The sequence below is a fragment of the Cottoperca gobio genome, chromosome 4 (genome assembly GCF_900634415.1).
Source record: "Cottoperca gobio chromosome 4, fCotGob3.1, whole genome shotgun sequence".
Classification (NCBI taxonomy): Eukaryota; Metazoa; Chordata; class Actinopteri; order Perciformes; family Bovichtidae; genus Cottoperca; species Cottoperca gobio.
In genome coordinates this window covers 3,142,610-3,170,000 of record NC_041358.1, presented here as the reverse complement: position 1 = coordinate 3,170,000, position 27,391 = coordinate 3,142,610, and the positions used below count along the sequence as shown (strand labels likewise).

The window sequence follows — 27,391 nt, the reverse complement described above, 5'->3', positions numbered from 1 at the left end:
TTGGCCACTTTTCTCATCCTAGTCGCAAATGACCCCTATAAAGACACGGGGAACAACCAAAATGACCCCAATAGAAATGTCATGTCTGTGAAAAGTAAAACTGCAAAATGGGTCTTACAAAGATAAAAAAAAAAACAGACCCCACACACCCCAACAAAATGCATTTCACAGAGCAGTCACTGTGTCTGCCAGCTTTGCTGCCTTGCTGGACGGCTCTAGGGGGGCCGATGGCTGGATATCTGAGGGAAATACAGACGAGGTGCCAGTAAAGATGTGAAGAAGGGGCTCAAACTGTGTGTGACAGAGGTCCCCTGCCTACAGCACAGCACTACAGCATGACAGCCCACTTTTCCAGCTCTGCTCCCGTCCTCCATCCCTTCCTGTCTACCTCCTCGCCCTCTCGCTCCTCTTTAATACATTATAAAAATTCACTGCTTTCCCTCATAGGCACCACATAACCCATCTATCACTTTTGGCATTGGCACAAATGACTTCGGCTAAAGAGCAGGGATGGAACATGTGGCCGTTTGTGTATTCAATCTGCAGACGTACTCACAGGGAGCAGCGAGAGAGATTTGTCATAGAGTAATTCCACTTCATGATGAATGGGCTTACACATAAAGCTGCTTCTACGGGAAAGGGTAAATCTGAGTTAAGTTTTAAAGGTTGATGAACATATTTAAAAGAGACTACACTATGTATCTGATAAAAAAAAAGCTAAATTAAATGTGAAAAGAGAAATTTCCATTCCACAGGCTTTACCCTCTTTTAAACAAGATACTTAACATCTGTCTGTTCCAAGTAATATCACACATGACTGACCCTGAAAATAGTATTTTTTTGGCAAAACAGCTAAATAGATTGTTTAATATTGCATTCCAAAACAACCTACATGACTGCCAGCTCTTTGGTTAAGGTTTGGTTAGTTCATAACTTTGGGAAAAATGCTTAATTGCATTCTTTACGCTGCGCAAGGCTAATCTGGTCCTTTCTCCAGCTCCACTTTCAACACACAGACATGGACTGATAATCTTCTTGTCTTCTCACTCCCAGAAAAAAAAAAGCAAATAAGAATGTTCCCTAAATGTTAAGCATTCTTTGTTAGCTTGAATAAAACTAATTAAACTTCTCTCTTATATTATCCTGAATGGCAATTTTAGTAAATTATTAGCAGGCTATAAATCCAAAATCAGTTTACTGTACCACCAAAACAACATCCCTCAAAATTACAGTTTATTGGATAAGTTATGAAATGGTATTTGCAATGACTTATTAATGATAGCATGAGGTCATTAACTAGTATTAAACAAAGTAACAAAGATAAATTAAAGCTGCAAACAGCGATGAACAGGTCCTTGCACATCCACACGTGATGGGGTTACTGGCTGAATGAATGCAGTGCATTGCCGTGATCATTGGAGACTGGGCACACGAGTGAACATTAGGTATTGCAGGGAGTGTGATGAGCTGGACATGACATACAGCAAATCTTGCAGCACTTTCTGTGTCCACTATGTGGTGCTAGAGAACACACACTTAACAAACAGTATGTATCTGTATGTATCTATATCATGTGTAGACCACACATTTGAATTTTTAAGTAACACATTTGAATTTGTAAGTAAATTGGATGTCAAAGTATAGCAAATGTAACTTTATGTTGCCAGTAGACAGCGCTATGACTATGAGCATGAGAAATTTGGAGGAGATAGGAGAAAGTATGCTGAAGTACCAACAACTTACTTTTTTACAGTGAATTGCTCAAAACAGCCGTGATGCCACGGCAAGGCCGTTCAGTGAAATTTAAACGATTTTGATTTTGATTAAATCTCTAGGAGGAGTTTGTTAAAGTACAATGCCCTCAAATGTTACAAAACTCAAAATGGCCGACTTCCTGTTGGGTTTACACTATACCGGATCCACCTGTTACATATTCTTACCAATATCATACACATATTCACGGCAGAGGGCTGCGTTCTAGGTGGCGCAAGAACCATATATTGTAAACCCTCAAAAATGCAATTCCATGTAGATAAATATAATAATAATAACAATTAAAGCTACAAGCAGCGATGAACAGGACCTTGCACTTCCATGCACGTCGGGGGTCACTGGAAAAATGACACAGGAACACTCAGCTGAGTGCAATGATACCTCCAACAAAAGCTGATAAAACACTAATCACATTGTAGCCTACCATGTATGTTGGAGTTACAACATTGCAGTGTTTAATGGCAAAGCCGCCTGGGCCAAAATGGCAGCAAGAATTTAGAAATTTAGATCAGATTTTACCATGTACATTGGAGTAACAACATCATTGCAATTCATATCGAAGGCGAACAAACTGGCTGTATCGTTCCATGACAACTCACTCATCCTCAAGGTCTTTAGATAGTACTGTCTAAATTAGTCAATTGGATTAAATCTGGAGAAGTTTGTTAAAGTATGGCGCCATCAATTTACAGCAACTTCCTGTTGCCAGTGGTTGGCGCTATTACTATGGGTCAATATGGGCATGTAGATGCTGTCAGGACTGGACCCTTCTCATTTATTGGACACTTAGGGGAAAATTGGACATTGTATATTAGAGTTATAACAAATTTCTCTTTTTTGGCGGATCGCAAAAAATGGCCACATCAAGGTTGTTCAATGAAAACTCAGGATTTTGATAATTTTTCATCAATGTCTTCAGATGGTACTGACCAAATTTGAAATTGGTCGGATTAAATCTGTAGGAGTTTGTTAAAGTACAGCACCTGCAAAAGGCACGTAATCGCCTAAGATTGCTTATGAAATAAAAAATGGCCGACTTCCTGTTGGGTTTATGGTACACCTCCAAGAGGCTTTTTTGTGTGTCTTCCAAAGACACATATACCTACCAAACTTCATATGTCTACATGCAATTTAAAAGGGGGGGCTTTTGCCTTGAAAACGAAAGTGGGCTGGGCATACACAATTGTTCACGCCCAAGACAAGGACCCATGTCAGATATCTGTTTTTCATGACTTTTCGTGCATCCCAATCACCTTACAAATGTCTTAAAAGATGGCAAATAAAAAGCGTAATAATAATAATAAAAATAATAATAATAATAATATCTACAATTTCAATAGGGTCCTTCGACTCTGACATCAGTGCTCGGCCCCTAATTAATGAGTCACCCGTTTGAAATCATAAAGCTGCTAAGGGCATATCAAAAAATGAGCCTAATATGATGAGATGTATTGCTTTTGTCAGTATCTGATAGTTTTGTTTGTTTTGCCATACACTATTTCTATATTCTAGCGCCACAAAATATACAATATTAGTCATATTTCAGTGGTGACAACATCAACAATTGTTGAAAAACCTGTTGCCATATCAACTTTATCACATCTTGCAATAAGGCAAGCCAATTTTATCACCCACGAAGCCATAGATTTTAAGTTGCACCCAATGAAAAGAGCGGATATTTAATCATAGGGTATAAATTCAGAAGCATCTCAGCGCCATTCTCTGGAGGGTATTGAAAGCAGAGTTGAGAAGAAAAAGTAGTAAGTGAATGTGGGAAACCTGCGCATAGCAATCAATAGTGGTGTAATTAAAGGGCCAGGGAGTCCTTTCTATAAAGTCATTTCAAGTTGTTCTGCTTCGCTTGCCTCTCCCTCCGCGGCCTCACAAGGTAATTGCCTTGGAAATTTGTTACACTTTTGGCATTAGCTCTGAGTGGGAGAGAGAGGGAGACAGAAAGAGAGAGAAAGAAAGAATTGCATGTGTTCAAAAATTAAGAGAGGTGGAAATGAGACAAAGAAGCAATTCAGGCACAGTTGACTTGCTGAAGTCACATTCTTCAGCTATGATTTTTTTCCACTGCATTAATTGGTTTAAGATGAGTGTAATGCGTGTGTGTGTCTGTGTGTGTGTGTGTGTGTGTGAAAGCAAGTGAGAGGCTGAACGTCACATCACCTTCGGCACCTCCACTGTGGAGTACTGGCTCTCTCTTTATGATTAAGGTTAATATTAAATATTAAAAGGCTGCACCATCAAAGTTAAACAAAGTCAATATAATGTAGTAGTCCATCAACATAAAAGGTAGACCATAGACCAGGGGTATTCAACTAAAATTCTAATAGGTCCAGTTAGAGAAACGTTCCGCGAGCAAAGGTCCGGAGCATCATAATGTCTAACTTGCTGTTATGTAGTGTGATATATATATTGAAGTAGCCTAGTAGCTGTATCAACATCAAATCTAATAAAGAAAGTACAATTTAAAACATTTAGACAATATTTATTGTCACTCAACATTGAACTATAGAGATATATATAATACTGTAAATATGTATAATGTTCTTCTGGGGTTGCATTTAAAAATAAAATTGAGAAAATAAATAAAATAGAATTGTGCATCTTAAAATAAAGTGCTTAATCTTAGAAACATAAAATAAAGTGTAGCAGCAGCTTGAGTTTCCCTTTTTCTTTAACTGTTTCACTTCTTGATTCAACTTTCAACCAATGTTAAAATAAATCAGTCTCAACACATCTTAACAATTGAACAGTTTAACCCAGGCTAGCACATTCTGGGTTAAACTGTTCTGTGGCTGATGTGGCTGCGCTCACTCGTGTCTTCGTCTGTGTTTCTCTCCCTTTCTCCGTCTTCTCTCTCTGTATCGCTAACTCGTCTTTCCATCTGTCACGCGCCTCTCGCCTCTCATCTGTCTGTATTCAGAGTTGTAATGTTTGCCGGTTGGAATGCACAGATTTGATTGGCTGAGTAGCATCATGTGGTATGGCTTAACTCGCATGTAATTGGTCTGTGAGTTTCCTGAACCGCTAAACCAGTGCCTTAAAGACGAGAAAAGCTGCGCCAGTTAAAATAGAAGCGCCCCGTCAAAATTGAAAATCCCTTAATAATTTATTGATTATAGGTCCGGATAGGTCAGCGTCTGGGTCCGGACTCGGACCGCGGTCCGCCTGTTAGTAACCCCTGCCATAGACCATAACATCACTTAAATGCTTTATGAGCTTTTGGTCTAGCATTTTTCAAGGTTTGGGCTGGACACCTTAGTTCTAATTAGGGCATATATAAATGCTATGGCACACAATGGTATCCAGTTTTCGTAAGGCTATTGCTTGTGTTCCCATGCAGAAAGCCAGTTCCAAAAAAAAAAAAACCCCTCGGGCTGTTCTCATACACTGTTTGTACTTAAACCTATGAAATAAATGCAGTCCAATTTGAATATAAGCAACTTAATCGTGAGCCAAGACAAGTGACGTAGTGTAAAGAGCATCATAGGAGAACATAGGGAGGACATCAGGATGGGTCCAAAAACACAGGACTTTCACACAGAAGACTGGAAGTCAACGTTGACTTATTTGTAAGTAACGCCAAATCTGTAGTTATTTCAACCCAAACCACAATATTTTCCTAAAGCTAACCAAGTAGTTTTGTTGCATAAACAGGTTTTGCACCGAAGGGGCTTGTGATGGAGTTTACATCAACCATGAAATATTTCATTTTTGCAGGAACCGTGAGAACTTATTTTATTGTCAATAAGGTTTATGACAGCGCCATAATTAACCACAAAATAAAATTCAAAGCTGAAGATTAGTTAACTTAGCCGATCAGAGTGATATGAGTCACACTTCCCCCTTTCCCTGCACTCGTTGCTTCAACACACTAAGCATACACTTTAGTGAAGCTTCTGACTTCGACAATCAGTCAGCCTTGCCGGGGGAAACAGGGGCTTGCAACACGCCTTAGAGTTAGTGATGGACTAGCTTAGTAATTGTCTGGTCAACAGCCTACGATAGAGTCAGAGCACAAACCCCCAAGGCCTGATGGGGACAGGGTTTGTTGAGGGAATTAATCAATCTAAAAAGGGCTGAAGAGACGCACACCCACCCACATATGTACTAACACATACGTACACACACATGACCTTAAAACACACACAAGGTATTTATCCAAATGAGCGCATAGACATAAAAGCCAGAAAGATTGCAGCAATCCTCAAGACTTAAAACGTATCCTAATACAACGGTACGTATGAAGTTATTTGTTATTTTTTGTGCCTTCTCTTATGAATGTTGAGTGATAGTCATTGCTAGGCTGGTAGCCGTGTTATTAGTTCACTTCCAGAGGTTGCTATTATTTACATAACACGTTTCATTCCGTGAGAAACATGTGTGGAATATAAAGTATGCAGGATCACAATATGTGTGCTTGTGTGTTGCACAGCAATGACACATAACTATAAATGCTATCAAACTGATATAAATTGTAAGCACTGATATGTACACACACACACACACACACACACACACAGCACCGTGGGTACTTTGAGGTTGACCGCATCATCTCATTAAGGTCTGCCGATCTCCATGAGGGACCCTGAGCAATTAACCAATGGCCGGCCAATATAGCCAGCTTTAATTGAATGGGAATTAAAAGAGAAAAAAACAAGAAGAAAAGGAATTAAAAAAGAGGAAAAAAATTAAAGGAGGCAGGCAGATGGAAACTAATGATAGTTGGATCCCAAGAGTGGTCAGAGGTGCATCCAATCGATTGGAGACAGATTACATCTCTCTCGCTCTCTTTTTTTCCCCCTTTTGTTTCTCTCCCTTTCTCACATCCATTCTCTTCCTCATTGGAACTCATTTGATGTAATGGAAACACTTCAAAAAGAAGCCTGCCTTGCAGAACCATTGGATGTACATTATGCTCGGTCTACAAAGATGCCTGTCTTCACAGAGTGGGGAGAAATACAAATGGACACACACAAACACACTCAAAATGTGCACTCTAAAAACAAAATAGTTGAAGCATTTTCTGACACACAATTTAGATATGCAATGATGGACCCACTAGTACTATGAAGAAAAAAACAAGCCTTCATACCACTGAAAGACCCCCTTAAAAAAAATACTAAAAAGACATATAAATAGTCAATCGTGTCAATGAAAGACACTCAAAATAAAATCTAACACCAAAGAAAACGTATAAAACCAATACCAACAGTCAAATGTTCTGAAATAGCTCTAATACCATGGCATGGGCGTAAAGCGTGCAATTCTGCAGCAAGAGTGGCACACACATGCACATTGATTATGATCAAGTGAACTCATTGCTTTAGCCACCGCTTTTTGGGGGAGCATCGATTGTCTGTGTGACACACTCGTGCAGCATGGGTGCATAACAGTGACGAGGTGTGTGTGTGTGTTTGTGTGTGTGTGTATGTGTGACTGTTATCTGTGCAACATGGGAAACAGCAGAAAGCAGTGTTCCAGTTACTGACCAGCTGCTTGGATTTATTGGGGAATAAATGGAAATGGACAGACCGTGCACACGTACAATGGGGAAACATGCTGGCAACAAGAGATGACGACCCCCCACGCATGTTTCCCAAAAACCTGCTGGGATAGGATGAGGGAAAGGGATACATGGGCGGAGGCTCAAGTGAAAGACAAAAGACACAGGGAGTGAAGGTGTTGAAGGTGGCAGTGTGGTAGTGGCCTGTGGTGATGATGCTGAGATAAGAGGGGATTTACGCTCTCCAAAGCAGGAATTACCTCTTAATACTGTATACTTTTCATCGTTCTCTTTCTCTTACAAACACATATATACGCACACTCTATCTAAACACACACAGCCATACACCTCAATATGTGGCTGCGTACTACAAGTGAAGCAATCCTTTACTGGATTAGACCAAAACTGCACCAAACATGACATAATTGCAAGACATGACATGGACTAACTGTGAAAACACAGCTGTCAGACACATATAGAGGCTTCTCATAGACCTATAATTGAGGAGTTAGAAAGATGTAGCTGTGTCACTGGCTATGATTAGAAAGTCAGACAACAGACTCAGTTCAGCGTGAGGTGTCAAAGAGGTGTATTTATACATCTACTGAACACCTATACAGTGGAGATTGACATGATGAATGCATTGTTTAGCTATAAACATCTGTAACATTGGCACAATGTCCTTCATGTAACTTAGTTTACATGTTGAATCCATTAGGTCAAGGCCAACCCTCCAGAAACATATGAAGGATGTTAGTAATGGTACAGCTTTGTTACTACACACTACAGTATAAGTATGGTATTTTGAATGGGTGGTTTACCCCAAACTACTATTAACAATTAACCATATAGTTTCACAAGAATTACCAACTTTTTTTGTCAAAGCAATTAACAGTTCATGCATTGCAAAGTTCACTAAGCACTATCTGATAGCTGATGACTATCTTAACGAAAGTGTAGCCCAATACATCGTTTCTCAAAGTTAACAGATTTGGTCAGAGGGTTTTGTTGTCCAGTCCAAGCATTAGTGTTTGAATGAATTGTTGTGTGTTTGCCATGCATTTTGGGTAATCCAAATGCAAAGCATATGTAAGCCCAAATAACAGACAAACTGTGTAAGGAAAGTCTTTGATATTGTCTATGACAATACCTCCTTCAAGTACGAAGAGCAGGAGGTGCATTGTGTTTGGACCCTGTTGAACACCATCTTCGCTGAGATAAGTCAGCGAAACAGCGACGGATGCTAAGGCCTCATCTCTCGGCGTATCCTGCAGAAAAACACACAATATTTAAAATAGCAAGTTATGTTTGCCACCTTTTGGATTTGCTCTACCTAGGAAAACATTAATTTAGTCAGTAAGTGTTTGCTAGAAAATAGAGCTCTAAATACACATTAAACTGCATTTTTAACCTTTTAACCTAGACAAGATTTCATTAGAATTAGATTGTAAGTGGCAACTTTAAATCTTAATTAAAAGGGTGTTTTCATACCTATCAGATTGCAGATAAAATTTTCTCTGTACAAAAACCTACAGACCTCACTGAACGGATTTTATTTTAAATAAATTCAGACTAAACTGTTTTTTTGTGTGCAAGTACTTACAAGGCATGTTGTGTGGAGTCGTCGCCGACTACATTAAGAATATATGAGCCAACTATTTTGATGATCAATTAATTGTTTTGATGCAAAAATGCCTTTTTCAGCCTCTAAAATATGTAGATTTACTGTTTTCTCTGTTTGATATCATATTGAAGTGAATATCTTTGGGTTTTAGACTGACAAAACAAAACATTTAAAGACATCACCTTGGACTTTGACAAACTGGGATCAACATTTTCTGACATTTTCTAGACCATGCTATTAATCGATTAATCTAGAAAATAATCGGCAGTTTAATTGATAATGAAAGTAATTGTTAGTTGGAGCCTTTTTTTATGGCATTATTTCATTGGTTGGGAACTTGAAGGTGAAATGCTGATATGGAAGACAGCTTACCTGTCTCTTTGTAAAAAATTCTGGCCATTGTTTAACCATGTTCTGTACAGCAGGCTCCAATGTACTATCCTTCCTCTGCATACTGGGAACGTTTGTTCCATCATTTCTGAGATGAGTGCCATTTGGTGTTTTTTTCCTTAATGTTCTCTGTAAGATAATTAGCTTTCCCTCTTCATGGCCGTTTGATATTCTTGACGATGCACCCTCTGGGTTCATTTTACTTCTTTTACCTCTAAAAATAAATACAACAATTGAAGGTAAATATTTAAAATGAAAACAAAGACATTGAAACTTGCATACAACATAGCAACAATCACAAACATGTCTGAACCTCACCACACCTCACCACACCTCACAAATGAAAAATATGGCATAGCCTATAAACCACAAAGACAGTTCCCAGTATCGAAATGTGGATATCCTGGAAATTACTAACCTTAACCATTAGGAGTCGACCGTCACGGCGGCGTGATCAGATCACATGACCTGTTCAAGCCGGCGCAGCATAAAATCAACAGTCCGGCCAACATTACCAGATGCTTCTGACAAAAGTACTGGGTTGAGACTCTCTGCCAGTCTTTGTTTCATGCAAATCGACCCAGTAAAAACGGAGATACGATGATATAAATTTGATGCAAAAGTATTTTGAGAAATGGAATGTGGCGGCCATCACATATTTTAAATCGTCGCCGTATTTTGTCATTTTGCGAAATGAAAAATGATGCTGGAAACTATAGATCGTGCTCAACAGGCAGCATTTACCAGTGAAAGGGTGGGGTAATCGACTAAACGGAGTGATACGAAGTGATACGGAAAGAGACGGCGATTGAAGGAAAATGACAGACAAACAATAGAGAATTGAGAGATAGTTAGATAGATTTAGTATTGGTCTGAATATAACATAAAATGCACATGTTAGAGAGGCCTTTTATTGTGACCAACATAAGGATAAGGATATATATGATGCAGTTATCATGCTGCCTAATCAGCATCTTGATGTGCCACACCTGTAAGGTGGATGGATTATCTCAGCAAAGGAGAAGTGCTCACTAACACAGATATAAACAATATTGTGAACAATATTTGAGAGAAATGGGCCTTTTGTGTACATAGAAACAGTCTTAGATCTTGGATTTCAGCTCATGAAAAATGGGAGCAAAAACAAAAGAACTTTGAGGCATGAGGGAAAGACGCCTCTGGATACACCTGCTATTTGTTCAGAAAATGTGTATATAGGTTCATGCTACCTCAATCAAACATTTACATTATCATAGTGACATCCATCAGGTTATATAGGTCAGTGGTTTCCAAACTTTCTGTGGCCAAGGCACACCAAAGACCAAGCCAAAATCTCAAGGCACACCTTTATTCATATCCGGGCAAAATCCCCTCTCTAACACATCATATCACTGTTATCACTCTGTGAACATTTATTTAGCCTTTGTAAGAAGCTATTCTCCTTCATACGCAAATGGCGAAATGACCTGAACTCCAAAGGGTTAAGAATATGATAGTAACTGAGTATGCCAGCCAATATCTTTGCTATCATCACAGGTTATGATGAATGTAGGCTACTACCAAAACATATTTAATTGTGTACAGAACATTTCATTTACCACAGTGGTTCTCAACCTTTTTTGGGCCAGCGCCCCCCTATCCATTATCCAGGTCCCTTACCGCCCCCCATCAAATAAAATGCAGGCTAATTGTATTTTAGTGTTGATTATTATTCTGTTTGTATTATTCTGTTTATTATTCTTAGTATTTATTATTTATATTACATATTGATTGTATTAATTTTGTATTTATATTCTTATTATCTGAGATTGAAGTTACATAATAACATTTCTAAATAATGATAAATATTATATTATTTAAAAAAACGTTTTTGTTGTTTTTTTTTACCTTCAATTGCCCGAAGGGTGCTATGAAGCTCACAGCCGCGAGACACATTTACACCCGTCTTTCCAAGCCGATCTTATAGAGCTGGTCGCGGTGCGGTGCAGCACCGTGCCGCGGAGATAGAGGTCTCATATAGGGATTCTCCCACACCAAGCAGACGTGCCGGAGGGCATACAGTGTCGTTTTCAGATCATTATGAAACTGTTAAAAGGGGCCAACACCGTCTAGGCAATTAGGTTGAAACACTGACATTAATACTGAAGTTACTCACATGAGCAAGTCGATGTTTTGAAAGGTAAAAAAGAGTTCTGGAGAGAAACTCAACTCATCCAAAAAATACTGGATAACATTAATGCAGATAATCAGCCTTTGTCTATCTTTGCATATTATATGTTGTTACTCTGAAGTCTATCTGGTAAATGCTGTTAAACTCAAAGTTGTCGGTTGACCATGTTTATCCTCCTGGGCAAAGTTGCAACAGGATTTTTGATGGTGTCGCAATAGTTACGCTAACATTAGCTAAAATTAGCTAATGTTATCCCTAACTAGCAAGCACATAAACCTTGAGCTGAATTACAACAAGACAGCAAAATGATTGCAAGTGTAAAATTTGTACTCACCAAAGCAGTGTGCCATGCACAAGAAATACGCTAATGCCGACAAAAATGATCACTGCAGTTGAGGCGACGTCCAGCTGCCCCTGGACTTGTTCAGGCATGTCTCAGAAAGTAACGTTAAGCGCCAAGTAGATGAGGACTGATATGTGCAGGTCTAAAGAAAAACTTATTTTTTACCTGAATTTTTTATCCCAAATTACAGGTAAATTATTTAAAAAGAGTGTTAAGAAAGTGTTAAGGTTAATAAAAAAACTGAGTTAGTTTCAATAATTACTTTTTCGAAAAAAATACCATATTTACTGTGTACTGCACTACAAATTGCCCATTGGTGCACTTCGAATGGTCACTAAGAATAAAAAAGCGCTACATAAATGCAGTGCATTTAACATTTACTTTGTGTTTAGTGCTAATTAGCAAATGCTAACATGCTCACACTAAACTAAGTCTAAAATAAATTCCCCCATTGTATTGGTGTGTCTCAAAGCCGCATATCTCAAAACCTGAGACAATTAAACTAAAACCATCATCATGTTTCGATACCACTAGAGAGGTTAGTGAGACAATATGCTTCTTAAAATATAATTGAACAAGCCATTTATAAGGTATTCTTTCATCAACTTCTTCAGCTGCATCTCATGTTCTCTTGTTTGGCTTTTTCTGCCTCCTCTTTTTTTATATTCACAACCATCACCCTCCTGTTTGAATGATGGGGAAATATCCCTGTTGCCCTCTTATCTATTCATCTCTTTCGGAAAAATAAATTAAACTCTCCCTCTATATATTTCTTTCACACTTTTTCTGCCTTATTATTGTATGTGTTGCTTAAAAGGAGACACCCCTTCCTTTCAATATGAGAGAAATGACTTTGCTGGCAAAGACACTGCTGATTTTTTCACAAGCATTTTATGGCCATTTTTGGCCTGTGGGTCTGTATTGTCCGGCCCTGATTCCCTTATATTTTATGCTGCCTTTCTTTGCCTTCAAGGAGGAATGTGGAAACCACAATCATAAGAAAGTATCTCTTTTAATCCTTATATCTGTCTATTCATTCCCCTTTTGAAGGAAGGTCTCAGTGGCTCCTGGAGCTTCTCTCACCTCATTCACAATAGGTTAATTAACAACGGCATCTCATTTGTGATGACCTGACCATGATGCGCACCTAAAAGACAAGTCACATTTCAAGGTAGTCAAAACTGTACCGCAATAAAAAAATAGTTCAAGTAATTAAAAAGCATGAAACAATAAGAGCAAGGACAGCATAGAAGTACAATAAAAAAGGGAATGTAATAAATGTAGTGTAGAGAGCAGTTCTATATATAGTTCCTTTGCATGGTAATCTTTCTTGGGGACCTTCTTTTGGGATTGCACTGTGTTAGGAGAGACTTGAAATAATGGAGTGAGAGTAACATTCTATTATATTATATTGCTGCCTTCTTACATTTGTTCCTCTTGCTCTTTCTTTATCTGCACATAAGGTTAAAACATAAGGGCTTTAGGTGCCTCAAGGGGCGGTAACCCTCGGACACCGTGGTGGACCCCGGTGGTCAGGGAAGCCGTCCGACTGAAGAGGGAGTCCTTCCAGGTTATGTTATCTGGGAGGACTCCGGAAACAGTTGCAGGGTACCGAAGGACTAGAAGGGCGGCAGCCGCTGCCGTATTAGAGGCAAAGCAGTGGGTATGGGAGAAGTTCGGAGAAGCTATGGAGAAAGACTTTCGGTCGGCACCAAGGTGCTTCTGGAAAACCATCCGGCACCTCAGGAGGGGGAAGCGGGGAACCATCCAAGCTGTGTACAGCAAGGGTGGGACCCTGCTGACTTTGACTGAGAAGGTTATTGGGCAGTGGAAGGAGCACGTTGAGGAACTCCTGAATTCTAACACGCCCTCTATGGTAGAAGCAGAGCTGGAAGCTGATGGGGGATCATCGTCAATTTCCCAGACGGAAGTCACTGAGGTAGTCAAACAACTCCACAGTGGCAAAGCCGCAGGGGTTGATGAGATCCGTCCAGAAATACTGAAGGCTTTGGGTGTTGAGGGGGTGTCTTGGTTGACACGCCTCATCAACATTGCGTGGAAGTCTGGGACAGTGCCTAGGGGGTGGCAGACCGGGGTGGTGGTTCCCCTATTTAAAAAGGGGGACCAGAGAGTGTGTGCCAACTACAGGGCTATCACACTTCTCAGCCTCCCTGGTAAAGCCTACTCCAAGGTACTGGAAAGGAGGGTTCGGCCGGTAGTTGAACCTCTGATTGAAGAGGAACAATGCGGATTCCGTCCTGGTCGTGGAACAATGGACCAACTGTTCACTCTCGCAAGGATCCTGGAGGGGGCCTGGGAGTACGCTCATCCGGTCTACATGTGTTTTGTGGATCTGGAGAAGGTATGACCGGTTCCCCCGGGTGATACTGTGGGAGGTGCTGCGGGAGTATGGGGTGAGGGGGTCACTTCTGAGGGCCATCCAATCCCTGTACACCCAAAGCGAGAGTTGTTTCTGGATACTCGGCAGTAAGTTGGACTCGTTCCCAGTGAATGTTGGCCTCCGCCAGGCCTGTGCTTTATCACCAATCCTGTTCATGATTTTCATGGACAGGATATCGAGGCATAGTCGTGGAGGTGAGGGGTTGCAGTTTGGTGTCCTGAGGATCTCATCGCTGCTCTTTGCAGATGATGTGGTCCTTATGGCATCATCGGTCTGTGACTTTCAACAGTCACTGGATCGGTTCGCAGCCGAGTGTGAAGCGGTTGGGATGAGGATCAGCACCTCAAAATCTGTCGCCATGGCTCTCAGCAGGTAACCGGTGGATTGCCTACTCCGGGTAGGGAATGAGCCCTTACCCAAAGTGAAGCAGTTCAAGTACCTCAGGGGTCTTGTTCGCGAGAGAGGGGACGATGGAGCGAGAGATTGGCCAGAGAATCAGAGCAGCGGGGGCGGTACTGCAGTCGCTTTACCGCACCGTTGTGACGAAAAGTCTCACAAACTGTGACTGTATTTTTTAACATTTAAAAACTGTGATCTGATCCGATTCCACTTGGTTAAGGTTTGTTGAGGTTTAGGCCCGAAAACAATTTGGTTATGGTCATAGATAGGGATTATGCGACTATATCTTTCAATTTAGGGATGGCCATGGTCATTTAAAAGGAATAAAAGCAACCAATGTTAAACGACAGTAGAAAAGTAGAAGTCAGCAGTGGTCTGCAACGTCAGAGTCAGACATTTTGTTGATCCATCTACCCCGACCTCCTCTCTCTGCTGACTTTGTAGTCATATTACAAAATGTCCTTTTTGTCATCCCTTGGGCAAGACTTATACTTCCTATGGTCACACATCAGTTCCTATGACACACATCATTTTTGGGCATTTGCTGAAATGGCTTAACCTGATGTACTAGATGGTTTTCTACACAAAACCATCTGAGAAGCTTTCATTTGAAAACCTTTGGAAAAGGGCGGGTATTTTCAACAAAAGATTTGGGAGGGGATTGGATGAACCATTTGTCCATCACCGCCTTTCACATGCTAACTTCAACCAATCAGATCCTTCCCATTTTCTTCAGTACCAGCAGAGCCAGTTTGTTAAATCAAACTCTTCCCCAAGCCTTTCTGGCGAAGAGCGAACATTTTTAACATCTTTAGGAGCCGCTATTGTTATTGAACAAACAGTTGCCTCACTGTCACACACACCTTAACAATGCCCGTAGCTCCATGTAACTATTCACAGTAGACTGATTGGTCTAAACCACTGGTACACACAAACGCCTTACTTGAAGCCTAACAAGATGAATTTTTTTGTGATCTTCGTGTTATATTGCGAGACTCAAGCTGCCATGCAAGGTAAAAAAATAACAAATAATTTAATTATTAATCAATCTGCCGATTATTTTCTTGATTAATCACAGAAGCTACCTTCAAATTACTTGTTTCATCCGACAGTCAAAAACACAAAAGACATTCAGTTTATAAAGTAGTCTCACTTGAACAATTATGAACAGATTATCAAAATACTTGCAGATAATTTTTCTGTCGATAGCCTAATTGACTGATTATTTAAACTCTAGTCTAAATCAAAGATAAGAGAAGCATCTTTGATGTTATTATAGACACACAACAGTGATATGCACTGGTACTGCACTCAACATGATTGAAAGGGATCACTACAAAGCTTGTACTTTGATTGCAGCAGGACATCTGTAGGACAGATGATAATTTAAGACAGCTATCATGCCTAACACTTCTTCTAGAATAAACTCTACATGCTGACACAAATAGAATCACTCTTTGTTTCTGTGCAAATGTGGTGCAAGTGGGCTAAGTAAAGTCCACCTATTCTTCTACTGACCTTAACTGGCTCCTTACAATGTAAAGGAACAGCGGTTTTACTCCAATCTCTTCCCGTAAATCTGAACTCCTAAACCTTAGCTTTAAAAGATGATGGAAGCTCATTTCAGCTGTTTGAACTCACAATACAACTACCGAAAGTCATGACCGTAGGGGAGGGTTAAAATTTAGATCGACTGGAAAATATAAGCATTCCCTTCAGGCACAGTTTCTTCTTCATCACAATAGTCTTGTATAGCACTTGTATTACTTAAAACACAACGCACTTTCTATCAGTCTTACTGTTCCTCAATCATGCACAAAACCTTGCACACCTGTACTTGAGTATCATGGTATTTATTACCAGAGAGTCACTACACTGTACATGTTTAACTCTTTATAAGGATGTCAGCCATTAACATTCACTTTGCTCTGCATCGGCCAATCGGCTCGGTGCTCCCTTACTTGCGAGTGGTACTCAGATTCCCCTCAAACAAAACCCTCCTGTTTGCTATCATGGCTCTAAAATGGTGGAACGACCTCCCCATTGATGTCAGGTCAGCAGACAGCCTTCACACCTTCCGTCACAAACTGAAAACTCAGAATGAAGAGAAAACATAAAAACTATTCTTTTTATGTTGCACTCCTATTGGTTTGGCTTATTTGTAGCTAATAGTTGAATTTGTATTCTATTGTTGCTGTATGTTGCACTTTTATTTGGCTTATTTGAAGCTATTGTTCTGCACTTAAATGATTTCACCTATTTGAAGCTAATGTTCTTGCAAGATTCTTCCTGTTCGGAGTTGTATCCTCATGATTGTTTGTACTTATTGTAAGTCGCTTTGGACAAAAGCGTCAGCTAAATGAAGTGTAATGTAATGTAATTAAAATCACAAACAGGACACAAACTTGTTGGAGTCTAAATCCCAACAAGAACACGCCTGACTTACTCCTGAGAATGGAGATACAGCTCTCATTCTGGTGGTACAAAAGACAGTGTCTCCCTAGTGCTGCCAAAACACCATGGAGGACATGGTGTTTAGTCTTCTGCAATTCCACAAAGCACATATGGACGGAAATATTTCCTACACTCACGGTAACAATGTACGAGGGAAACTACAGCACTATAGGCTTAAACTAAAGAACATGTAAACTTTTGATTATTCATTTTTATTAATTATGAAGGCTGGGTCATGACCGAAAGAACGAGATCACGGGTACAAGTGGCCAAAATGTGTTTTCTCACACGGGTGGCTGGCGTCTCCCTTAGAGATAGGGTGAGAGCCGCTGTTCCTTTGCGTTGAAAGGAGCCAGTTGAGGTGGTTCTGGCATCAAGTAAGGATGCCACCTGGGCACCTCCCTAGGGAGGTGTTCCAGGCACGCCCAGCTGGGAAGAGACCCCGGGTAAGACCCAGGACTCGGTGGAGAGATTATATCTCCTCACTGGCCTGGGAACACCTCAGGATCCCCCAGTCGGAGCTGGCGGATGTGAACCGGAGAGGGGAGGTTTGAGGTTCCTTACCAGAGCTGATACACCCGCAACCCAGCCCCGGATAAGTGGTAGACAATGGATGGATGGATTAATTATTAAACACTCAATATGTTTTTTTACATTTCTAGCCAAACAAGTGATGAGTGTAAGATATTAAACATTTGAGGAGGAATTTCACGTATGACTTTTATATTTATCTTTGAGACTATTCTCAAAGAATTATGTTGTTGTATAAGGTATTGTTTGTATTACTATTCTGTTTGAATAAAAATACTTCTGTATCATATTTTGTGTATTTACCTGTGTTGAGAGGCATTGCTAAAGGAATACAGGAGTCTCCCTGCCCCGTGGATGAAGAAGACAGTAATGTCTTTGCCAGGAAGGCAGAGATGGGCTGAACCAACAGAGACGTCAGGCTTCTTCCAGCCTCTCTTGACGCCTCAGCTAGAGAAAAATACAAAAATACAGGGAGAAAATCAGAAGATATCAAAGTGAAAACCAGAGTGAAAGCAGAAGAGTCAGAGAAAAAGAGACCATGCACTTCTGTAACTGACAGTTTTCTGTTGTTCCAGTGTCATTTATATTCCTCCATTTCCTATTCTACATGGTTGTAAATACAATGAATGGATATAATTGAATTTTCTTTTTCTGAATAATATATACACAATACAGTCTGAGTAACATGACTGCACACAACATTAAATCAGAACTGTAGGGGTACCTTTTCACCTTAAATTACTTTTCAGACCTGTATTTAAAAAGGGACAGTTCACCCCAAAATCAAAACCAATTGTGAAGCGACATGTAAGTGTTTTTGTGTTTGTTGTCTAGTGTTAGTAATATCGGCTCTAGAGATGTCTACTTTCTCTTGAATTCCGTAGAACTAGATGGCCTTGTGTATTTCCCAAAAATATGACGTGGAAAATCCACAGACCTAGCTGTTAGCAGTTTCATGCAGGAACTGTTTTCTTCCTACAGTATCCCCACGCAGAAGGAAGCGTACATGTAGATGCACGACATGAACCTGTTCACAACAAGGTCTGAGGATAATCTTGTGTAACCGGGTTATGAAGTTGCCATTATATTGGAGAGAAGGCAGACATCTCTCTCGATTTCTCCAACACTGGGCAACTCACACCAAAATATAATTAATAACTAGCACTATAGGTAGAGGAAATGTATGTATTTTTGTATGTAACTGTCCCTTTAAGCAACTTAAAGGAATATGAAAAATACAGTTGAGAAGACATACCAGCTGCAGTAAGGCCTAATGGAGCAGTTTCTTAAGATGTATTTAGTTGGCATCAGATCGCCATAATAACAATACTTTATTTTTTTTCCTTTTTGATTACTGTGAAATAAGATCTCCTGCACATACATGTTATGGTCATGTTAGAGAGCGATAATGCAAGTAGGGCATTTCGTAATAGACAGCTGATATGACATGTCCGCAGCTGCTTTTAACTCAATCCGATGTGATGAGAATGAAGAACTATACTTGTTATCTTTCTCTTTCCACAATAGAAATGACATACATTATAACAAACACATAGTGGAGCCTGACTGAACATTTATCTCTGTGTCGTTAGCTGCCAGATATATTGTTTGTCCTACCTTTAATTCATCCAGGATGAATGAATGTGTGTGTGTGTGTGTGTGTGTGTGTGTGTGTGTGTGTGTGTGTGTGTGTGTGTGTCTCCCATTGTTATTGGGTCCTAGTTGTCTTTGTCTTGGTCTTCTCTCCTCTATCCTCTGAATGTAGTGGACTGACTGCTAATAGAGTTGAAGTTTTCCACATATGGAACCACTCCAATATGTGCATTATTCAGGGCAATAGAGATGGCTTCACTGTTTGATTTGCCTTCAAAAAGAGAATATAATGTTCTCTCAGCCAATCACATCACTGCTCTCATTGCTCTGGAACTGCAGAGCCAATAACAGTAAAACAACAAATAGTTTAAAGAATGGATCTACGCTTCTTTATGGAAAACATTGTCTGACGGAAACACATGGAAAATACCACCAGATATGTAGTGGTATATTCCAAAAAACTAGTTTGTTGAAATAATTTATATAATCGAATTAAACACACTTTTGTAATTCTACTCTACTCATGTTGTTAAATCATATTGTTATATGTATGTGGCTATTTAGTTGCATCCTGGTGTCATTTGCTCGTGATTTAATCAAGGTCCAAAAGTCACTTTACTGATACAGCACAAAGTTGCACAAAGCTGGTAGAAAAATAAAAGGAGTATTATAAACATGTCTGCAAGAACACATACATAGATAAAACATACACCAATTAGTGCCCTCTTCCATGACTTCCTTTTTTAATTAAAATGGAGTTGAATGACTTAAGAGATCTTACATGAGAGTAGCCTCATTATACACACAACTTTTAGCTTTAACTTTAAAATATGTTCTGCACTCTAATATTTTATTTTGAAGTATGTAGTTATCAACAGAAATAGGGTTTTACCGCATCATAGTTGAAAGTCATGTCAGAAAGCCAAAAAGGCCAACACTGTGTTAGAACGACAATGACCTACTGAAAACACTGCAAAATGTAGAAACAAGAGAAAATGTTTTTTTATTCTCCGTTAAAGGAGCCAATAGGTGATTAAAGCCCTCATTAGTTACATTCCCTGTTAAATCATATCAACAATGTGAGTATCTGTTACGGGAGGTTAAGTCCAGATTGTGAGGGTGACTTGACAATCAGATGGTTGTAATTCCTGTGGTGGCTCATAAGGTATAAACAAAGATGAAATCTGTTTATTTTGCATATGGCCAATATAGTGGCACGCAAAGTAAAAAGTAAGTGTCATGTATAAGTAGAATGAAAATGCTAACATTTTGCTGGCATGATTGTAGCGTCAAAAGATGTTAGTTAGTTTTACACCTCTAATGACCAGATGGCGATGAGCCAGTTTGAATAAATATTGGAAATGTAAGCCCCACGTTTGAGAAGAGCCCCTCTGATATCAGTCGTATCCATTGTAAAAAGTGTGTCAGTTGACTGGGGAGAGACTAGTCCGGACCCACTGTCAGAAGGCTCTGTAGCCTCAGTCTGCTGAGATAAATCTAGTTTACAGCCATAATTACAAAAGTTGTAGCAAACCAAATGCTGTTCCATTTTTTTTCAATTAAACCTGCTGTCTCTATAGACTAACTGCCTCCAGTTGTGCACCTTTGTTGACTGTCAGCAATTATTTATAAGAACATGTGTTGTCATTTTACTGCCAAATATGGCAAAAGTCCCAATATGTGACGTTTTTTAATTTTGATTTGACGACAGCGACGCTGGTATTGTTCTCAGATTGCTTTGATAACACAACTATCACAGAAGAGGTTTTCCGTCTGTCTGCAGTCACACAATTTTATAGATGTGTATTTGAGTATAAAATGAAGGCTAAGTTTGAAAATGGGTGCAGTCTAAGCAAGGGAGTCCATGGGGCCATTGTCTCCCCTACCTAATGCTCCCACTTTACTGCCCCTGGCCTGATTTGGTGTCTCGGCTGGTGTGATCCCATTTCTTTTAACTACAATTTTGCTTTGTATGTGTAACATTATATCGGTGATTTGTTTTTAAATGACATGCAAATGAATGGACAGAAATACACAAAAGGGTAAATTAGCATTTCTTTGGCATTTTTAATTAAAATGAAAGCTACAGACGACATCAATGTTTACAGATGAACTATGACTAGTTTAATTGACACATTAGTTTATTTTTGAACAGTGTTCATTTGTTCCACAAAATTATATTTCATAGCATCTTAATATATTATGATTATTATTACACTGCTCACTGTTTTCACAGAATCTCTTTAACATGATCTCATTGCAAGAGAAATAAAGACATTTCTGACTTGGAAAGTGTTCTGTTGCATTTTCATACTACAATATCTTCACATAGAAATGGAAGCTGCAATCAGCCATAACCAACAAATACATAAATCATTACAAAACGCATGCATCCTTTGTCGCTAATACATCATTTCCTCAGCCAGTTGAATCTTGTATACCCCATTAACGTAAGCATATTGTTACTTTTCTGCTGCTCTTGAAGCTGATCCATACTTTGTCCAAGTTTGTGAATAATCTATACTCTAACCTTTGCTGTGAGGACAAGTTCAGCAAACCTTGAAAAAATTCCCCTTGTGGTTTATTTGAACCAAACTTCTAGTCAATAGCCTTCTGTGGCTGGTGTAGAGTGCAATGGCGGCATTCCAACTCCACAAGAGGATTAATAATCCATGAACGACAAGGGAGACAAGACAAGGGGGAGAGGGCAATAGGGAGAGACGGGGATAGAAGTAATACAGACGAGGATAGAAAAAATTGAGTAAGAGAAATAAGGTAAAAAGTAAAGACGAAAAGGAAGGACAGGAGATGGTTGGACAAGATCTGGGGGAAAATGCAAGGTTAGAGGAGAGGGATTAAGGCAAGATGTGAATAGTTGATGAAGTGACGAAAGTAGAAGGTTGAGAAAAGATGAGCCAAGGGGAAGCAAAGGACAAAAGAGATAATACATGGTACGTTGGAGGGAAAGAAAGATGCAGAGCTACAGTAAGAAAATTGCTAGAAACCCAGCTAATAAGCTTACAGTTAGCAAGTTTGGAGAGCGTGTTCCTAGCTTGCTCATCAAGTAGCACTGTAAATAGCCCTTATTTATGCATCCAGTACTGGCTATTTCACGAAGATGAATGAATGTATTTCACTGTGCTACTTTCTGGTGTGAGGGTCTTAATTCTTAATATCAATTTGACAAATATTAGGTGATACAGGTACGATAAATGCTGGCAATGTACAGAACACGGGATTGGAGATCCGCTGCCTCCTATAGATGATAAGGGCCAGACTATAGTAGAGTGCAGCAGCCGCCATTGCGCCTCGTGTTATCACGGTTTGTACAAACAGAAATAGCAGGCAGAATGAAAGTTTTTACTTAGCAGTGATGGTCCGGTAAACGGAAAGTCAGTCTAGAAACAGGGAACGGTATCCAAAAAACACTAGGCAAGTTAGTGATGGCAGTGTGATACTGAAGCTTCGATACGTGCTTCAAACTCTGGACTACAATTACATAGAACCACTGCTTCGAAGCTTGCTTCAAATCATGTGACATATGACGTCCAAAGCAGTAACTGCTTCATTTCCTGAATGAATCACCGGACTGGTTCGCGGTCCAATCAGGTGATTCGCTGCCTCTGCCTCGTCTCGATTCTGACAAGTTGAGACAGTTTTGAGTTTGAGCGCCTCAACACTTTATAACTGCTTTAAACAATGCACAATTTGTGGGTTGCTGTCGTAGTAGTATGCATTATTGCTGTTGAGTTGTTGGTATTGCATTTGTATTTGATCATTATGGAGCCAGCATCATATGTTCCTTGTGTGCAAGTAAGGAAACCAGATCTAAATCTGTTGAAAGAATAATGTACATCCCACATAAAAATGCTTCGAGTAATGAACCCATTTCCAAAACAATTGGCTGAAGTGGTTCAGTGCTTCACAAAAGCTTAATTTGCCCATCACTAAGGCAAGTATCTGAATCAAAGTACTGACATTGGTGTGAAAGATACACTAGGACTTAAGGCGGGACTGCTCACTGGAACAGAAAAGACAAACTGGCACAAAGGAAGGGATCACACAGACTAAATATACAATGAAAGAAGAGTGATAACGAGGGACAGCTGATAGCAGGGCTAACGAGGGACAGGTGAAAATAATCAGGGAGGGGCAGACAATCACACAGGCAAGGCAGGAAGTAAAGAAACTGAAACAAGAGACAAAGGTGAGTATACCTAAATAACACACAAAGCTGGAAACAAGGAAAACATAATGTTGTACAAGAGTGATTACTGCTAACCTCTACTATGAAAGCATTCTGAAATCCTTCAACCTTTACTACCTATTGTTATGGTAATTATCTTTATAGTTATTAATTAATCAGAGTTTCTAATTCATAGTTTTTTATACCTATTTTATGAGACTCTATGAACTGGCTATCATTTTACTTTGATACAAAATTGGTGCCCCTAGAGGTGACTTAATGTTAATTAATATATATATTATTTTTATTCAATTTTCAATAACTCCTTCAGATAGCCATTGTAATGCATTTTGGGCTACTGCACCTACTTTATTGTATTGACATATTAACAACTCCTATTTATGATTGTATTAATATTAATATTAAATATCATCAATAGTTGTATAATAACTAGACTTGATCATAAAGAAATCCCAAAATCCTGGAACCATGAAGAGCTTTCATTCTGAATATTTTTCTGAGAGCATCAATGTTGTGGTGGAGACACAATAAGAAAGAGGAAGATATAGTAGCACTTAGTGTTTCACAGCACTTCATTACCACACACTCCAGAACCCCTTCATTAGAAGATGCTTGAGAATGATTGTCTTTGATGTTGGACTTTTGTTTCTTGTTCTCGTCTTCTCCCTTTCTACATAAATCCTGTCTTGACCAGGTTCTTACATTTAATGAATTCAAATGTATCGCTTGAAGTCATTCAGATAAGTAGTATCAGGGAAGTCTACTTGTGCTTTGTTTACTGGCAAATACTGATTACATGATATTAGTACTTAATCGTTAATGGACTAAACTGGCCATCTATTCAAACATTGAGCAAATATTTACATTTGTCTTGCAAATCCTCCAAGCCCTTGTACTGTGGGAAGCAGTTTCACATTTTGGACTGAAGTTGGTATTACACTTCCATACAATTTGAGGGCTTTCATTCTCAAGTCAAGCTCCAAAAACACTGGGTCTTACAGGTCCCAAAATATAGTTGTATTAGACCCTGCCTGTCTGGTAAATGCCCTCTTCTTTCCAACTCCACAATCTCAGTTTGTAACACAGGGTCTTTTATAATTTGGTAGTTTTCAAACCCAAGCTGAGTTATTTCCTCAGACTTGACTAGCAAAGTCTAGCAAATTGACCTTTATGTGTAGAAGCGGTGGACCTGCCTCTTAAACAACATCCAGTTTATGAGTGTTTTCTGATATGCCACCTGTGTGGTTACAGTATGATTGAGTTTAGTCGCTTTGTTGCAAAAAGATTGTTGTCTAAAGCTATTACAGATTTCCTTCATGCTGAAACCAGTGCTGACTGTTGACAGGAGCTGAGACGCAAACAGATGTGGTAGTGAAATACTTTGTATACTCATGTATCCCCTCTGAATCTTTTTTGTTATATGGATTGTCGATGTTGTATTTTTACTATGTTGTTTATTCTCAACACACGACATCTGCTGCACGTCTGTCCATCCTGGGAGAGGGATCCCTCCTCAGTCTCTCTCTGAGGTTTCTTCCATTTTTCCTCCTTTAATTGTGAAGTTTCTTTTAGGAAGTTTTTCCTTGTGCAGTGCGAGGGTCTAAGGTCAGAGGGTGTCGTATCCTGTACAGTCTGTAAAGCCCACTGAGACACGTGTAATGTGTGATATTGGGCTATATAAATAACATTTTATTTGATTAGATGACCTCCAAATCTTTTATTTGTTCTGCGCTATATGAAACTTCAGTACATTGTGTTAATAATCACTGAATCAACACATAGTTCATTTAAATTGTGCTTTTCTAGAGAGGATCGTCTATGGAGATTAATCCAGACCAAACATTTTAATAATAAAAAAATCATTGAAACTGAAAGTTAAATCTTTGATCTTGAACTTTTTCATGTTAATTATTATTTTGATTCAGTTCTGTAATTCTTTTTAATGAATGATTTGTTTTCATTTTTCACTTTTATAGATATTATAGATATTTGAGTTTGATAACTTTTTTTCTGATTCAGATTACATTTTTTACATTTTTTCATTCTTATTGTTTACAGTTTCAAATCTTATGTTTTAGGTTTCAGATCATTTTTTACTTTCAGATATTTATCTTCATTTCTGAAACAATGGATACAAAGTTTTTCCAGGTAAAAAAACGTTGTTGTTGTAATACTCATTTTGGCCACAAGAGGCTGAAGTGCATCACTACCTCATGATTTAAATAGGACTTAATGCTTTTCCAGGTAAACTTTAATTTCTCAATTCACTCTAAACTCAAGTTAAAGCTGCTAACACAATATACAGTGTGTTATCACCTGAAAAAGAACATGAATGCTTTTAGTTCTACTAGAACATGGGGTAGTGCTGCACAAAACATTTCCCCCACCTGTTTCACAAGCAAAAAAAAAATAAAGAACTAAGAAAGATTATCCTGGCAAAGTCATTTCTTTTCAACTGTTCTTAATCAGACTTAGAAAAATAATCACCAGAATAGTTTTCTTCTCATTTGCCCTCTGTAGATAAGGCCAGAATGTCTCTATATCTTTCTTATTGTCAACAAATCCCATTAAAAGACCAAAACCAATATTGTTCCCAGATGTTCCAGTTGGAGATGTGATTCTTTACAGAATACGTACAGCATATGTATTTTAATTTCCTAAAACAGCTGGGCTCTGTAGTTTTTAGGAAATGTTAGTCAAACGAGGAAATTGCATTTGGAAGGTATATTTTCTGCAGTGGCCATTAGGTGTTATATATATACAGTATATCTCAAAAGTGAGTACACCCTTTAGATTTTTGCAAATATTCTGTTATATCCTTTCAGGGGATAACATTATCCTACTGAAACTTTGATATAACTTAAAGTAGGTCAGTGTGCTGCTTGAATAACAGTATAGATTTATTGTCCTTTGAAAATTACTCAGTACACAGCTGTTAATGTCTAAACAGCTGGCAACAAAAGTGAGTACACCCCATAGTGAACATGTCCTAATTGTGCCCAATGATGTTGTTTTCCCGCCCTGGTGTCATGTGACTCGTTAGTGTTACAAGGATTCAGGTGTAAATGATAAGCAGGGCTGTTAAATTTGGTGTTTTGGGCACAATTCTCTCTGAATGCTGGACAACATGGCACCTCATGGCAAGGAACTCTCTGAGCGGCTGAAAAAAAGGATTATTGCGCTTCACAAAGATGGCCTTGGCTATAAGAAGATTGCCAACACCATGAAAATGAGTTGCAGCACAGTGGCTAAGATCATACAGCGGTTTTCCAGGACAGGTTCCACTCGGAACAGGCCTCGCCAGGGTCGACCAAAGAAGTTGAGTCCACGTGCTCAGCGTCATATCCAGAGGTTGGTTTCCAAAAATAGACGTGCGAGTGCTTCCAGCATTGCTGCAGAGGTTGCAGAAGTGGGATGTCAGCCTGTCAGTGCCCAGACCATACGCCGCACACTGCATCAAATCGGTTTGTATGGCCGTCGCCCCAGACAGAAGCCCCTTCTGAAACCGATGCATAAGAAAGCCCGCAAACAGTTTGCTGAAGACAATGAATCCAAGAACATGAGTTACTGGAACCATGTCCTGTGGTCTGATGAGACCAAAATAAACCTGTTTGGGTCAGATGGTGTCCGGCGTGTGTGGCGGCACCCTGGTGAGGAGTACCAAGACAAATGTGTTTTGCCTACAGTCAAGCATGGTGGTGGCAGCATCATGGTCTGGGGCTGCATGAGTGCTGCCGGCACTGGGGAGCTGCATTTCATTGAGGGACACATGAATTCCAATATATACTGTGACATCCTGCAGCAGAGCATGATCCCCTCTCTTCGGAAACTGGGCCGTAGGGCAGTTTTCCAACATGATAATGACCCTAAACACACCTCTAAGATGACAACGGCCTTGCTGAAGAAGCTGAAGGTTAAGGTGATGGGCTGGCCAAGTATGTCTCCAGACCTAAACCCAATTGAGCACATGTGGGGCATCCTCAAGAGGAAG

General features: G+C 39.4%; 1 protein-coding gene across 1 annotated transcript in view; it reads right to left on the bottom strand.

The window, feature by feature from the left end:
• naaladl2 (N-acetylated alpha-linked acidic dipeptidase like 2) overlaps positions 1 to 27,391 on the bottom strand; it is a 323,222-nt gene that overhangs the window by 170,636 nt on the left and 125,195 nt on the right. The window contains exon 7 of the mRNA XM_029428942.1: positions 17,904 to 18,047. Coding sequence (XP_029284802.1) covers positions 17,904 to 18,047 — 144 coding nt within the window. The remainder of the gene's footprint in view (positions 1 to 17,903; positions 18,048 to 27,391) is intronic.